The sequence below is a fragment of the Erigeron canadensis genome, chromosome 4, assembly GCF_010389155.1.
Source record: "Erigeron canadensis isolate Cc75 chromosome 4, C_canadensis_v1, whole genome shotgun sequence".
NCBI classification, from domain to species: Eukaryota; Viridiplantae; Streptophyta; class Magnoliopsida; order Asterales; family Asteraceae; genus Erigeron; species Erigeron canadensis.
In genome coordinates, this window is record NC_057764.1 from 19415017 (window position 1) to 19431076 (window position 16060).

At 32.2% G+C, this 16060-nt stretch overlaps 2 protein-coding genes across 2 annotated transcripts; both read right to left on the reverse strand.

Moving 5' to 3' along the window:
- Nucleotides 1-585: 585 nt before the first annotated feature.
- On the reverse strand, nucleotides 586-1041 carry LOC122597099 (polyphenol oxidase, chloroplastic-like). The gene has a single exon (XM_043769733.1). It carries the CDS (start codon nucleotides 1039-1041, stop codon nucleotides 586-588), a length of 456 nt encoding a protein of 151 aa, XP_043625668.1.
- Nucleotides 1042-2517: 1476 nt separating this feature from the next.
- On the reverse strand, nucleotides 2518-4314 carry LOC122598372 (polyphenol oxidase, chloroplastic-like). The gene has a single exon (XM_043770965.1). It carries the CDS (start codon nucleotides 4312-4314, stop codon nucleotides 2518-2520), a length of 1797 nt encoding a protein of 598 aa, XP_043626900.1.
- Nucleotides 4315-16060: the final 11746 nt, after the last annotated feature.

Genomic DNA, 16060 nt, shown 5'->3' on the forward strand with positions numbered 1-16060 from the left:
TATTGAGAGTTACTTTACTTTACTTTTATCCAAGTTAATGATTATTACTTCTTAAATGGTAACACTACATATGAATAGAAATTGGATATACTTTGTTGAACAAACCCGGCCTGCTGCAAATATTATTGTAACTTAACGATCGGAAAATTCATATAGATAATATTAGTGAGACTGTTGCCTTTCGTGTGAAATCGCTGTTGATGTCTTTTTGACAGAGTCCCACTTGATTATATGTTGAAAGTGTAATTAGTCATCTTGATCAAACTAGAAAGCAAATATATATACATGTTACTAAAACTACAAAGTGTCTAGCTAGTATATGTAGTTTGATGGCTTTACTTCATTTCAATTCTATATTCTTAAAATTACACACAAGAATCCCTTTCTTACATTATTAGCTTTATTTATTTGATAAAATAGATTGGGTTATATTTTCTTCTATATGCTAGATTCAAGCACATATACCTTCAAACCAATATCAAAGCATAACACTTACTTTGAAACAATAAGAAAATAAAGTCTTTTAATTAAATTAGTTAACAAAAAATGGAAATGAACATCAAAACTAATTAAACAAACAACTAATTACTCAATCTCAATCTTTATACCACCTATCATAACATGAACATTATCACATTTTGGCACCAATTTGACCATAACATTTTCATCATCGTCTTCAACTCCCAAACTCTCTAACAATTCACTTATTCCTAATCTCAACTTAGTTTTCATCATCATCACCTTCGCGTGATCACCATCTTCGCGATTCTCCCTTTGCTTATGTGGCACTTTCACAAAGCTACCGGCAAACTCGGTTTTTCCAGCCCCTCCAACACTTGCTGCCACATCATCTTCATCATTGATGAACACATCAAACTTTACATACTCATCATTTTTAACTTCTATATCTTCTATCACCAATACTTCTTCTTGTTCTTCCTCCCCTTTTTCTCTTTCGTTCTTCGACGGCCTTGCCACCACGAGTGTTATCGGTTTGTCTAAGCTCATTGGAAAGATTTGTGTAGTTGGTATTCCAGCCATTTTTTGCACCTTAATTAAGTATTTTTATTTTTTTGTTGTACTTAATATAGAAAGCTTTTAGTATCTTGTGATTTTCTTTATTTAGGTAATTTCTGTTGTTATAATGACCCAGTCCAAATGTACGTCCAATTGTTTATTTTTTTTTATTACAAACTTCCAGATGGCATCTTTTTCTTTGTTAATTACGTGTGTGATGAATATTAAAGTAAGGTGTCTAAGTTATTATAATTTGAGTATTTGACCGGCCATTCAATATCTTATTCAATAAAATATTGCTAATTTCATATTTTAGATTATCATGAATACTTTGTTTAATCTTTTGATAACATATATCCACTTTACATTAGAAAAGCGATTTAAAAGGAGACTATGAGCCAGGTTTATGGTAGTAGCTAACACATATCGAGTTGTATAATAATATAAAAAAACAAATACAAATAAATCTGGCATATATACCGAATTTCTTGACTGGGTAAAAATGTCAGAAATCAAACAAGTGGAAAAGTAGAGGCCAATTAAATATGCTTATAATAATTATAAAATGTGTAGTTGATGATCTTATCCGTCTTAGTTTAGGTAAAGTTAATTAAATCTTAAATGAACGTATATAGGAGACCATATATAATATATATTATTGGTTTAATGGCTTAAGGGAATTAAGGTGGACGTGATCTTGATTTCTATCCAAATATTAACTTGGTAATTAAAGTTAACTATTCATGGCCGCTAAAGGAAACACACTAAATTAATCGATCATCAAATTGGTTAATATAAGTACCCAACAAATTAATTTGCGTACTCTTTCATGTATCATCAGTTTATTCCTTTTCCTAAATGACCAGATATATATAGAAAGCCGAGCTAAAGATCATTGGATTACAATTTCAATCTGTATATATTTCATATTATAACTTACTTCATTTGGGTATATATCTGCAAAATAATTAAGCAATAAATATGGTGCTCACTGCTCAATATATATATAAGTCAGTAATACTCTAATTGTTAGTCACGCTTTCATCTTTTTTTTGAACGGCATTTTTGATCGTAAACTAACGTGATTCATAAAATGTAGGCACGAGTGATCATGCCACTAAAGAATATGAATATGGTAAGATCTCTTTGATATCATATATCTTAGATCGCAATATCTTAAGAGTATATTTTTTTTCTCAATGACCGATTGAACTTATTTAAAAAATAGCTAGTGTTTACGTGTTCTTTGGCTCATTTTTTAACATCATTTTAATAAGTCGGTAACCCACTACAATAACATAACAAAAAGTCGTAACAAATTACCGTTATTATTCAATAAATTAATTGTGCTCACCGAGTCACATTCGATCTAATTCCACAAATACTCCGTAACTCACAACTATTAAACTTTTATTCGGAAAATGGTAATGGAAATGGAAATGATAAACAACAATGAAAACAATAATCAAAACGTTGATTAATTAATTAAATAATCAATTATCAATCTTCAAGCTCGATTTTAATTCCTTTAATGGAAACCTCATCACCTCCATTTCTAGGCACCAATGTCACAAACACATTTTCATCATCATCAGCATCCAAATCATCCAAAAGCTCACTAATCCCTAACCTCAATTTCGTCTTCACACTCTTCCCATGCTTATGCTTATGAGGCACATTCACAAAACTTCCGGCGAACTCTGTCTTATCGGCCGTGGCACTTGTCCCTTCGTCTTCGTCGTTCAATAACACATCAAATTTCACAAACACGTCTCTCTTAACTTCAATCCCTTCAATCACCAAGATCTCTTCTACTTGGTCTTTTTGTTTTTTGCTTCTAGACTTCTTTGGTCTAGGAACCAACACTTTGATCGGCTTATTATAAAGAGTTGTTGGGAAAACATCTTTAGCAAAGAGATGGTGTTCATCATCAGCTCGAGCCGAACCAAGTTTCTTGATCTTGCTCAAAACCCTTTTGACTCGTGGTACCGGCTTGCTATTTAGCCATGGTGTTTCCACATCTTGATAAACATAGCCAATATTTTTTGAATCAACACAATCCCTCACCTTGACACGAACCATCTCAGCGTTTTCATTATAAAACAAAAATGACGAATCAAGCCAGTCTGTATCTGTAAAATCTTGATGTCTTCCTTCTAGGGTCTTCCAAACTGACCACATTCTATCAACATTTGCATGATGTGCATAGAAAAGAGGATCTCTACCTGCGGAATAAAAGTTACCCATGTCCTCGCCGTTAGGCTGGGTACTGTCTCCGGTCCAGATATGGACCGGTCCATGTGGTATGCTCTCAAGAGAGCCCCCACCTGGGCTAGCCTCATCGCCAGCACGATAGGGGCTGCCCATGAAAAGACTAGCAGTCTTTGCACTAGACACCATTTGTCTATACATGATTGTGAGATTTGTAGACACTTGTTTTGACTTGCTTAAATTCTCATCAACCCCATTATAATCAAGATCGATTATAGATGGTGGTTGATGCCTAGCCTCACGAAAAGAATCGTACAAGGGAGACTTCTTATTCGTGTAGATATCAGGAATTTTCATTCCATCCGGTGCATCCCAATTCCAAAATGGGATGGCAAAAGTTGGATCATCAATTAACTTGCCACAAATCTTTTCAAAAAAGTATAAATAGTATCGATGAAAAGGTAAAAACAGCCATGACCCGTGAACTTGAAGTTCAAGATCCGGGAAACCGACTTGATCATAAGCACCATCACAATAAGCACAATGAACCGCGGCTTGTTGTTTAAAGCTACGAGGATCATCATCAGGAAGAGCTTTCATGAGCTCGATTGCTTTATTAAATTTCGATATATAATCTTTACTAACCAAATGAGCTGCAGGCCGAACTCGTGTGGCTGAAGGTGGAGGAATTTTAAAATCAATGATTTTACTAGCGGATGGAGGACAACAGTTCATGGGTTTAGCACCTTGTGGTATGTCAGCCGCGCCACATTTCGTGATATCCGGTGCCACGATCGGCTTAGCAAAGGCTAGTGAATCCGACCCGAGGGTGGCGGCTGCACCATAAAGACCTCCAAGGCCTAATAACATGTTTCTCCTATCAACTTTGTTGGAGTTAACGTTTTCATTGTGGTTATTGTTATTGTTGTCATCTAGGGTTTTGCATGAAATTATTGCATGGCGATTAATGCGGTTTTCTCTTGAAATGGGAATTTGAGATGATTTGAAAGAGAATGAAGAAGAATAAGTGGAAGAAGAAGAAGAGAAGGGTTTTGCGGTGGTTGATGGTGGTGCAAGAGATGCCATTCTGTTAGGTAAACTAGCTAGAGTGTTGGATGATGATGGTAGAGGGTTGTGTATGTTTATATAATGATGAAAATTGTATGCACATTACAATTACAAATTAGTCATTTTTATGCAAGTTATATTATACAAATGCTTAATTTAAACAAAATACATTGGGTTGAACACATTCATGGTGGCTAGACTTAAGATAATAGTATCAAAATAACTAATTAGAATTTGAGTAAATTATATTTTTGTTCCTTGTCGTGTATATGAAAGTAGTGGCTTTATCCTTTTCACAAGTTTACGTTCTTTAATTAAAAAAGGGTTTGCCCCGTTTACGTTTTCGATCCAAATCAACTTTTAATGTTTGGTCATGTGCATGGAATAATATGATGGTTATTTTAGTTATTTTATTACTATAGTGTACCAAGTGTCGATTCTATAATACGTATATGTTAGGCGGTCGTTTAAGGCCTCCACAAATTAGAGGCCTCAAATTTTATCGAATGTCGAGCTTAAATATTTTACTTTTCAGAGATTTGATGTTAGTATACTGTGTTTTTGATGGATAAACTAAATATTTGATACTAAAAAGTTTGATAACCGAAGTCAAAATAAAAAAAATAAATAAATAAATAATAATAATAACAAACTCAGATCTTGTTTTAATAGAGGCAAAGAGATTTGGAAGACAACCCAATAGACGATATTTGAATAGTTGTGCTTCATTAGTTTATTGCATTATTTAATTAATGTCCTATTATTATATTTAGGGTAAATTATAAAAATCATACCTGAGGTTTATTTGAAACTACACTGCTTATACCTACAATTTAAAAATTACGCGAGACATACCTATCGTTGTCAAAAACTTACACTGACCATACCTATCGCTGACGATCGTCTATTTGACCGTTAACTCAAGTCATGTGCCTTGCATGTGAGGTATCAAAATCGTAATTTCGCGTATACTTCAGGTATCATATGTGTAATTTACTCTAATAAAAAAAATATTAAGATGTTTATATTTATATTTCAATTATTAAAGTGGGTAGATATTCTATATTAAATTATATATATATAGTAACACTCCGGGAAGAACACTCTTAAAATAAGAACGGTGAGAATACTTAAATACATCATTTTGATGCATTAAAAGTCTATAAAGCTAACATAGTGCATAACTAATTATCATTATATAAGTGTTTAAAAACACATTGATCCGTCAAACTCAGAAAAATCACATTTTTTATTGGATGCATCATTTTGAAAAATATGCATCCAAGATGGATGCACAAAACAAAAAACATGTTTTTCTCTGGAACTCCAAACCCAAAATGCTACAGATTGCTAATTTGAGAAATATTTTAAAACTGTAACGAATCTTCAACTTTGCTTTACCTCTCTAATTTTAAGGATGACAAAAACCATATGAAAAAGTTATATTGTTTTTTTTTATAAAAAAAAATTGTATCTTTTTATATATAGGTTTCCATCAAAAAGAATAAATCATACCAAATAAAATAGTAATAATAATAATAATAATAATAATAATAATAATATAAAAGTAAAACTTTAGTGGTTTTATGGTTATCATCCTTGTTATATTTACTATACAAAATAATAATGATATATGTAATAATAAATGCATTCTTATATCAATTATTTTTCTCAATACATTTTTCATTAAAAAAAAACTTTTTTTTCATAATTAAATTTTTTTTTCTCCTTTTCATATCTACCCAACATAATAATTGAAGTATAAATAAAACTCTTGAACTCTTAATAATTTTTTATTAGAGTAAATTACACAAATGATACCTGAAGTATATTAGAAACTACGATTTTGATACCTCACATGCACGGCACGTGACTTTACTTAATGGTCAAATAGATGACCGTCAGTGATAGGTATGGTCAATGTAAGTTTTTGACAACGTTGGGTATGTCTCGCGTAATTTTTAAATTGTAGGTATGACCAGTGTAATTTCGAACAGGTATGATTTTTGTAATTTACCCTTATATTTAAATTGTATGTAGTCCTTTCTAATTTTAATATTATCAATTTAGACCCCTCATATATAGTTAATGTAATGCACTAAAAATTTACAATTTTAATAATATCAGTTTCATCGCATCGTTTCCTTTTAAGTGATGATAATATAACTTTAATATGTACTTACATCATATATAGTGTTGTCAAAAATTTTGTTTTATCCTTTTAACTTCATTATTTATGAGTTTTAATTATTTTGTCGATTCTAAGCGCGGATAAAATAAAAGGGTTTGTCAAAAAGTTTTTTAAAAAGGCCTCCAATATTAGTACTGTTTAAGGTCACCAAAAAGATTAAACCGGCACTGACCGACTAAATCGTAAGTAAAATTTACAATCTTTTCATTTATACATGAAAAGACTAAGATACCCATTATACGTGGGTCATGTGACCACTCATCTAATATTCGTTACTTATTTAGGCAACAACGTAGATAGTGCAAACTTTTTAATTTGGACTAAAAAAGAAATTTATGAAACATAAATATGTAAATACTAATTCTTTACCATGATAGCCGTTGATAGGAGTGAAATGTCATATAAAAACTAAATTTTATGTGAAAACTAAAAAACTGATCAAAACAAACTATGATCTTTAAACGTATATATAATCATATATAAAGGTACCCAACTCCTCCGCAAAAGTCAAATAACAAGATAACCACAATACGATTGAGTTTGCTTTTAACCTAGAAATTCATCACAATATGCAAGTAAGGCCATATTTCACAAACCAAACTATCTAGTCATAAACACTAATTTCACTATACTTCTATTTACCCATTTCACTTTCAATTCTTACTATGTGATTGACTTGACTCATATCAAAATCACATTTTACATAATTCCATCTCTTCAAATTATCACTATTAAACCTTCCATTAACATTCTCATTTTACATACATAAATATATATATATATATATATAGGGTGAGGATCCTGAAAAAAGGTATCTTAAGGAGAGAAGGGAGATAATGTCCTATTAGCTAAACAGAACGTGACATGTGACCAAATTTTAAAAAAAGCACGGTGGCAATTTTGTAAATAAATGAAAGTTTTGTGAAGCTTGGTCAGCTTGGAATCTCAGTAGGTTGGGTCAGCTTGAGTTGGATTAGCTTTGTTTTGGTCAGTTTGATCAGTCATTTGGGTCTGGGTTAGTTTGTCTGGGTCAGCTTGGGGACTTGTCAGGTTTAAGCCAGCTTGGGTCAGCTTGGGGTCTGGGTCATCTTTGGTCATGGTTGGGTCAGCTTGGGGCCTAGGTCAGGTCAGTTTGGGGTCTGGTCAGGTTCGGTCAGCTTGGGGTTGGGTCAGCTTGACATAATTTACACATAATCTACACAAATATAGATTATGGGTTTTGGGTCAGCTTGAGTTCTGGGTTCAATCAGGTTTGGGTCAGCTTGGGGTCTGGTCAGGTTAGGTCAGCTTGGGTTGGGTTAGCTTGACACAATTTACACATAATCTACACAAATGTAGATTATGGGTTTTGGGTCAGCTTGGGTTCTGGGTTGGGTCAGCTTGGTTCAGGTTTGGGTCAGCTTAGGGTCTGGTCAGGTTGGGTCAGCTTGGGGTTGGGCTAGCTTGACACAATTTACACATAATCTACACAAATGTAGATTAAGCTACACAAATGTAGATTACGGGTTTGGGTCAGCTTGGGGTTCGGTTGGGTCAGCTTGGGATGGGTCAGCTTGGGTTTGGGTCAGCTTGGGCTGAATCGGCTTGGGCTGGGTTAGGTTAAGGTGGGTCAGCTTGGGCTGATTCATCTTAGGTTTGGTCAGCTTAGGTTTGAAGTCAAATTATTTACAAAAATGCTACCGTGCATTTTTTTTAGTGACGAAGTATAACACTCTGATTAGCCAATAACACATTCTCTCTCTTTTGTCCTTAACACACCTTCTTATTTGATCTCTCTCCTATATATATATATATATATATATGGTAGATATCCAGAAAGAAAGTTCTTAAGGAAAGAAGATCCATTTTTTAATTTTTTTTAATTTGTTTTTTTGATTTATTTTTTTCATTTTTTCACTTTAAGGTTCTTAAGGAGAGAATGGTATTTACCCATTTCAATCAAGCTATTTAGTCATAAACACTAATTTCTCTAGACTTCTATTTACCCATTTCAATTCTTACTATGTGATTGACTTAACTCATATCAAAATCACATTTTACATAATTCCATCTCTTCAAACTATCACTATTAAACCTTCCATCAACATTCTCATTATATATATATATATATAGGGTAGATATCTTAAGTTTTTTTTTTCCATTTTTTCACTCAATCCATAACAAAAATTAAAAAAAAAAAAATTTCTAACCCGAGTTAGTGAGTGTAACAACCGTTTTATAAATGTAGTAAATAAAATTCACAAAGTTTATCTAAGTTCTTGACCTGCCTTAGACTTAAGATATGTACTCACGTGAAGGTCAATTCAATCTTAAATCATGAATTATAAGACAAGTTTATGATTTATTATGGTAAAATACTAGATTTCGAGTCGTAAACGATCGTATTTAAGAAAGTTCTAGTCCAAAAATGTTCACAAATAGTCCCTACATTTATTAGGTTCATTTAATATTGGAAAACTATAAATAGATTCTCTTAGAGAGAGAAACTCATTCTCCCATCTTCTCCATCTTTCTTCACTCTCTCTCTAAAAACACACACTTGCAGCCACCATTTTCACACACAAAAATCACCTTTTGATTTTGGATTGTTAAACCAAAATTTCTTGTACTTTTAGCTTCCTTGTGATAATCAAAACATATTTCTAGCATCAAATTTCAGGTAACAACAACAAATTTTGAGTTTTTGATCAAATTAAAAGTGTACTTTTTCAAGCTTATGTTCTTGATGATTTGGTCCAATTTTGATATGAAAAACGTGTTAATAGTTAATGGGTTTGTGTCTAAATGTGTTTAACATCATTTTTGTGAACAAATTTGGGTCATAACATGCTTTAATTTACAAAACCCACTTTTGAAAATAAGGGAAAACTTGTTCTTGAGGTGCCACACCTTAATCATGCTATAAATGGTCTTGAAATCGTTAAAAGTGTTAATGGTTAGTGTTATTATGGATATATGTACAAGTTTGATGTTCTAACAAGTCCCGGAATCGATCTAGATCTTCGTATATTGATCAAGTCTTAGTTTCAGCCGTCTAGGACCCTGGAACGATCCTGATGGGACGATCTTGGTCCCCAACCCAAGATCGTCCTGGTCAGCTCCTTTGGTTCGTGGTTTGTTTGTTCGATCTCGTGTGGTGTTGTAATGTTGTTGGTACGTTTAATGGGTAACCGATCCTTTGGATTAGTTTAGCTCAAACACTTGATCATGAAACGATCTTGTGCCCTTGATTCTTGAATTGGAAGCCAGGACGGTCTTGTGAAACGATCTTGACCTTGGCTGCTGAAACGATCTTGAGCAAGTAACTAAAACGATCTTGAGGCATTCAACTTAAAACGATCTTGGATTTAACCTTGTGAAACGATCTTAACTTAGAACTACTAAAACGATCTTGAAAGCTAAGCAACCAAGACGATCTGGAGGCAGCTAGGACGGTCTTGTGGAAGCTAGGACGATCTGGAGTCACTAAAACCCTAAAACGATCCTGTAGGACGATCTTGAACATCCAAGCCCTAGATTAACTTCGTGTAGTCATAAAACATCTTGTATTAGTTCCATAACATAACGTACTTGCTTAATTAACACTAAACCAAGATCATAACATCCTTCTCATACGATTACACACCTTAAAGTCTACTTTTTAATTTCAAGCTAGTTCATGAATCGATCTAAAGCAACGTACAAAGTGCAAACCCTAATTAATAAGACATGTTTTATCTTGATCATCAAAGTACGAGTTCTATGACTAATTGATTTGAGATTCTAAAGACTAAAGTTCAGTACTAAGGGCACATACAACTCATTATTACGATAAGTACTTATGTGTGAGTTCAAAGACGTTCATTTCGAGTCTAGTTTATGTAAAACACTTTTGAGTCAAAACGTTCAAAGATCTTTAAGGGACTAAATCATCAGTTCATCAAGGACCACTCAGTGAATAACTTGTCACAAGAACTAATACATGTACTCATCTATGCTCAAATGACTTGTGATTAGGTTGAAATCAAGACATACTTGGATTCGAATAGATATATCTTACTTATATCTGTGCTCATACTCTGTGCTTGTAAACTACGCTTGTTGCAGATCACTGTGAGTCTTCGTAGCCCCTTTTCCTTACTTACATTTTGGGGTGAAAGGAATACTACTTATGCTTTTATACATGCCGTAACTGCTTTTACTACTCCATGGCTATATAACTACTTGATACTATTAGCCGGTCCTGTTGAGGATTGTGTGTGCTCGATTGATACTATTAGCCGGTCCTGTTGAGGATTGTGTGGGCTCGATTGATACTATTAGCCGGTCATGTTGAGGATTGTGTGGGCTCGATTGATACTATTAGCCGGTCCTGTTGAGGATTGTGTGGGCTCGATTGATACTATTAGGCGGTCCTGTTGAGGATTGTGTGTGCTCGATTGATACTATTATCCGGTCCTGTTGAGGATTGTGTGTGCTCGATTGATACTATTAGCCGGTCATGTTGAGGATTGTGTGTGCTCGATTGATACTTTTAGTCGGTCCTGTTGAGGATTGTATGTGCTCGCTTACTTATGTACAAGTTGATCTTTAGCCATTACATGATACATTGCAATTGAATTCTATTGACGGTATAAAACGCTTTTATACTACTTGTTTATACTCAAACCTACGAACTCACCAACCTTTGTGTTGACACGTTTAAGTATTCCTTTCAGGTAATCAAGCTAATCGTGGCTAGGATTGGTAGCATGGGACTCTTAGTAGACTTCAGGATTTAGGATTAGAGTTTGCATGCTTTTACTCATGCTTGGTGGCAATATGCCTAATCGTTTCCCCTGCGTGGGAACTTATCGTACTTGATTTGATTACTTTTGTTGAACTTGTGTGTGATGACTACTACTATGCTTGTTTGGTTATGAATTTGACTATTTATGGTACTTCTATGCACTCATTTAGTATTCCTATATAACATCCATGTGCGCGTGTGTTTTATCTTACATCCCGAGTTTTCCGCCTTAGTCGGGGTGTTACAGTGAGTTATACATGTAAGGGTATGGTATGGAGCCCTTAAGGATATTAATAAGGGGTAGCTGGTGGGAGTGATAGGTCATAGAGGATGATAAGTTATAGGGGGTGATCGGTGATGGAGTGATCTACCTAACGGGTTTCGCCTTTAGCTATCATGACTCCGCCATAGACTGAGATCCGTAGCTTCAATATAATCAAAATGACATATTTAACTAAAATCTCCAAATCAATTGAATTGCATTAACCCTAATTGAAATAAATCCCTAAAACCCATTTTGCTAGAAATCCCCAATTCAATTGGATTCTATGAACCCTAAATTTCTCAAAAAAAATAATAATCAAAACCATACCTTAAAGAATATAAAAAAAAAAAAAAAAAACTAATCTTCTTCCTCTTTCCTCTTGATTTTAGGCCACATATACCACCAATACCAAAATCTCCCAAGTTTACTTTTTAGTAATTTAAATGTTATTATTACTATTATTTGGATGATTTTGATTTGGATTTGGATGAATTTAAGAATTACACATTAGAGAATAAATTGGAATGAAAAAGAAATAGAAATGGAGTAGTTAGATATAGGTAGTAAGTCACAAAATGGATGAAAGGGTGTCATGTGTCTTCTCATGCTACGCCCTATACAACTTTTTAACATGTATTATACTCGTTATTCATTAAAGTTTTGACTAATTTAACCTTATATCTCAGATTTAAATACTAGGAAATCATTTTAAAGTTAAAAATATTATCAAATTACTTAATTTATATATTAAAATAAATGGGGTGTTACAGATCTGAACCTAACACAATGTGTTTTAATTGTGTTTATCATTCTAATTCATAAATCTGTTTATCATTCTAATTCATTCAAAATCTTTCATCTCAAAAACCATACATCGATAAATTATAAAAATTATATGGGTGTTTTTAAAATATCATGCTCTTTCATTAAAGTGGTCCTTCGATATATTTTCGACAAATTTTTAAATCCGAAGGCGGAATCTGTACGACTAAAGGCGGAGCCCGTCAGTAGATCACTCCATCACCGCCACCACCGCCGCTGCCATTACATCACCACCCCGTCATCGATCAATTCCATCACCGTCGCAATGCGCTGATACCGTTCTCGTCAACTTGAATGAAAGAAAAGTATGAGTTGAAAGAAATCATATCTATAAAACAAAACTATTTCGTATTTACTCTTTTTCATATAAGCATTGATATGTTAAATCCTTATATCTATATGATGATTCATTGCCTGTTTTAATTATTTATGATATGTAAAAGGTATGAGTTAGGAGTGAGTATGGGTCGGTTTTTGCTTAATACCGAAACTTAAACCGATCCATTTAGTTTTTAGAAAACCAAAACCATTAGATTCAGTTTTCGCTCGGTTCGGTTTCTCGGTTTTCGGGTTCGGCTTGGATCGGTTTCGGGTTTTTTTTGGTTAATTTAATAACTTTTTTAAAAAAAGTTATTATATTTAACTTTCAATTATTAAGAAAAAAAATATGATATAAAAACTCAATTACAGATAAGCTTTTTAATAACTAATTATATTTTTTAAATGTTAAAATTTTTATAACTTTTATAAAACGAATTGTTTTTACTGCACTTTTTTATTAAAAATATACAATTTGTATAGATTTGTACATTAAAAAGATAAAAAGATTAAATATAGGAAAATGATTGATCCGCCTAAAACTTTAGCCTAATAATCCTCCTAATACCACAACATTTTGACATGTGTAATCCACTCATTATCTTTTATACATCACCCCCTTGATTTTTTCATGTGGCTTCATCATATGATTAGGAGGATAATTAGGTTGATCTATTAGAAGGATTTATCAATACTCTTAAATATATTAACATATATATAAATTATAAGTAATAAATATAAATGTAATATTATATAAATATAAAATATATTTAATTCGGGTCAAAATCTTGTTATATTTGTTTACTTGAATAACCAACCTTATTATTTAAATATACCTTTATTTATACGAGAATGGTACCCGCGCAATGCGGCGGGGGTGGTGGGGAAAACGGTTTAGTGGTGTCGGTGATGGTATTATTGGTGGCGGTGGCGGTATCAAGTGGTGTAGGTTGATGTAATTATGATAGTGAAAATCTTTTAGAAGATAAGGGCTTAAAGTGTTAATTATTAAAATAAAGGTTTAAAGTGTAAATTAATTTATCAAGAGAATATTTAGTATTTTATAAAACTCTTTCAAGTGTTTATTAAGGGTAATTTAGTAATTCTGTATTTAACTATTGTGTAACTATTTCTAAAAATGGGGGGTGTGATAATTTTTATAAAGGGTATAAATATTTAGGTGACTTAAAGACACCCGAAGCCTTAATGGATCAGGTTAATTAAATTGCTGACGAGCTTTAATTTCTTTATTCAAGCAGTAAAACAAGTGGATTAGGTGGATAATTGTCACCAAGGATAAGCATTAGCATTTGGGTTTCTTTCTCAAACGCGACCCGAATTTATTTGAATAATTCTACCTGATATGATACAACTTCATATTGTATATAGCTAAACGAAGAAAAATTATAGTAATATATACACAACTTGACTAAACATGTCCTATATATTATATATCGTTTGCAATACGTTTAACAAAACTTTTTAATAATGTTTGTTGTGTTCGTTAATAAAATCCATATTTTCATCCATATTGCTCTTGTGATTTGGCTTATAGTTAACACCATATTTTTGTTATGAGAAGTTGTAATTTAATTTGTTATTTGTTTTCGCAACATGAAAAGGCACATGGTTTTTCGAGTTCGTTCGGAAACCTGATCACATGTACAGGCCTTGGAATCACAGTTAAGTAACATGGCAAAGGCCAATACACACAAAGTGATAATGTATGTCTAATGATTACGCTCGAAACAAATACTTCTTATGTAGATTTGACATGCTTATTTTGGTTATGAGTGCGGGTTCGAACAACGACATATATTTCCTTAATGAATTTGATTTGTCCAGTTTTTTACTCCAAGATAGAGCTTTCGAGGTTTTGATGCTCATATCTATAAGATTTATAATTTGATTCTTTGTCTACTATTAACATTTTGTATACTTCATTAAGTAGTTCATTGTTAACATAAGTATACGTTAGTCTCACAATGTATTTGCAAGTATAATGTCACAAGCTTCATAAAACATTGTTGGAAATTGATAATGATCTCTAACAACATCAATAATGATTTTTAACATACATAAAAGTTAATACTTTCATATATTAAAAACAACCATTTAAATCTTCTAACAGCAATATACTAATTTTATTACGCCTAATTAATTACTCGTAATATTTCTATACAGAGGCGATATTAGAAAAAAATATCGGAGGGGGCAAAATTAAAAAATTAATGTAATATAAATTTAAAAGGGAGCAAAATGGTAAAAAAAAAAAAAAAAAAAAAAAAAAATACTATAGAAAAATTTTTTAAGATCCATGAAAAAATTAAAAATACATAACAAAATTTAAATTTTGAATTGCCCCCCTTTGGGCAGGCCACTGTTTCTATAATATTTGTTTGTCGTTCAAAAAAAAAACTCGTAGTATTTTATCGACAAAACCTAATACTATATATTTGCTATTTGTTATAACAACCTATATATAACCAATTCATCAATAGAAGAAGTGGTACTTATTACCAATGCATTTCCGGTCCACATGTGAAGTTATGAGACGTGAGTTTGATCTTTAGGACACTCAAATTATATAGACATTGAGTGAATGCATCTCACCGTTATTATAACTTCTATTACCAGGTGAGATGACGGAGATCCAATATGGTTACGAGGATAAAATGTTCTTCTTTACCTTTTTTTTCCAATTTTTTTTATTAGGGGTTTGCTAAATACAACCCTTAGGGCTTTTTTAAGGTGCATAAATTGTTTGTACATTTACCATGAAAATCAGAAGACGAACTTTTAATATGAAATATACAAGTTTTTTATACATATTAAATACAGCCTTTAGAGCTGTATTTAGCATTTCCCTTTTTTATTATATATGTAATTTTGTTTAACATATTAATAGGTTCTCAACTAAATCTTTAGTCATGCATTGCACAAATATAACCTGATGCTCTAATAATTTAAGGGATGTTCGAGTCAATTAGAATATTAATTTATTATATTCTCGTGCTAATAGAGAAAAAGTTTATTTTACTAAAACCCAATATCAAATCTAATCAGATATCCTCTTAGGAATTTTGATACGAATTTATCTTCAAAGTAAAACATTTATACCCGATAGTTTGAAAGTTAAAAAGAAACGGTGTACATTAACACATATTTGGGAACATGAATACGTATGTTACATTAGAGTATTAGACAATAAATTTGTTCTATTTTATTTTTATTCTCTACGTTTTTATATATGTTCGTCTTAAAATTATTGTATTCTTTTATCTATTATCTGTTATATATTATTTTATCCTCGACAAATATATTGTTAAATATTTCATTTCTAAAGTTAATTAAGTTTGAATATAAAGATAAAAGAAATAGAGTTTTTATTATCCAACTA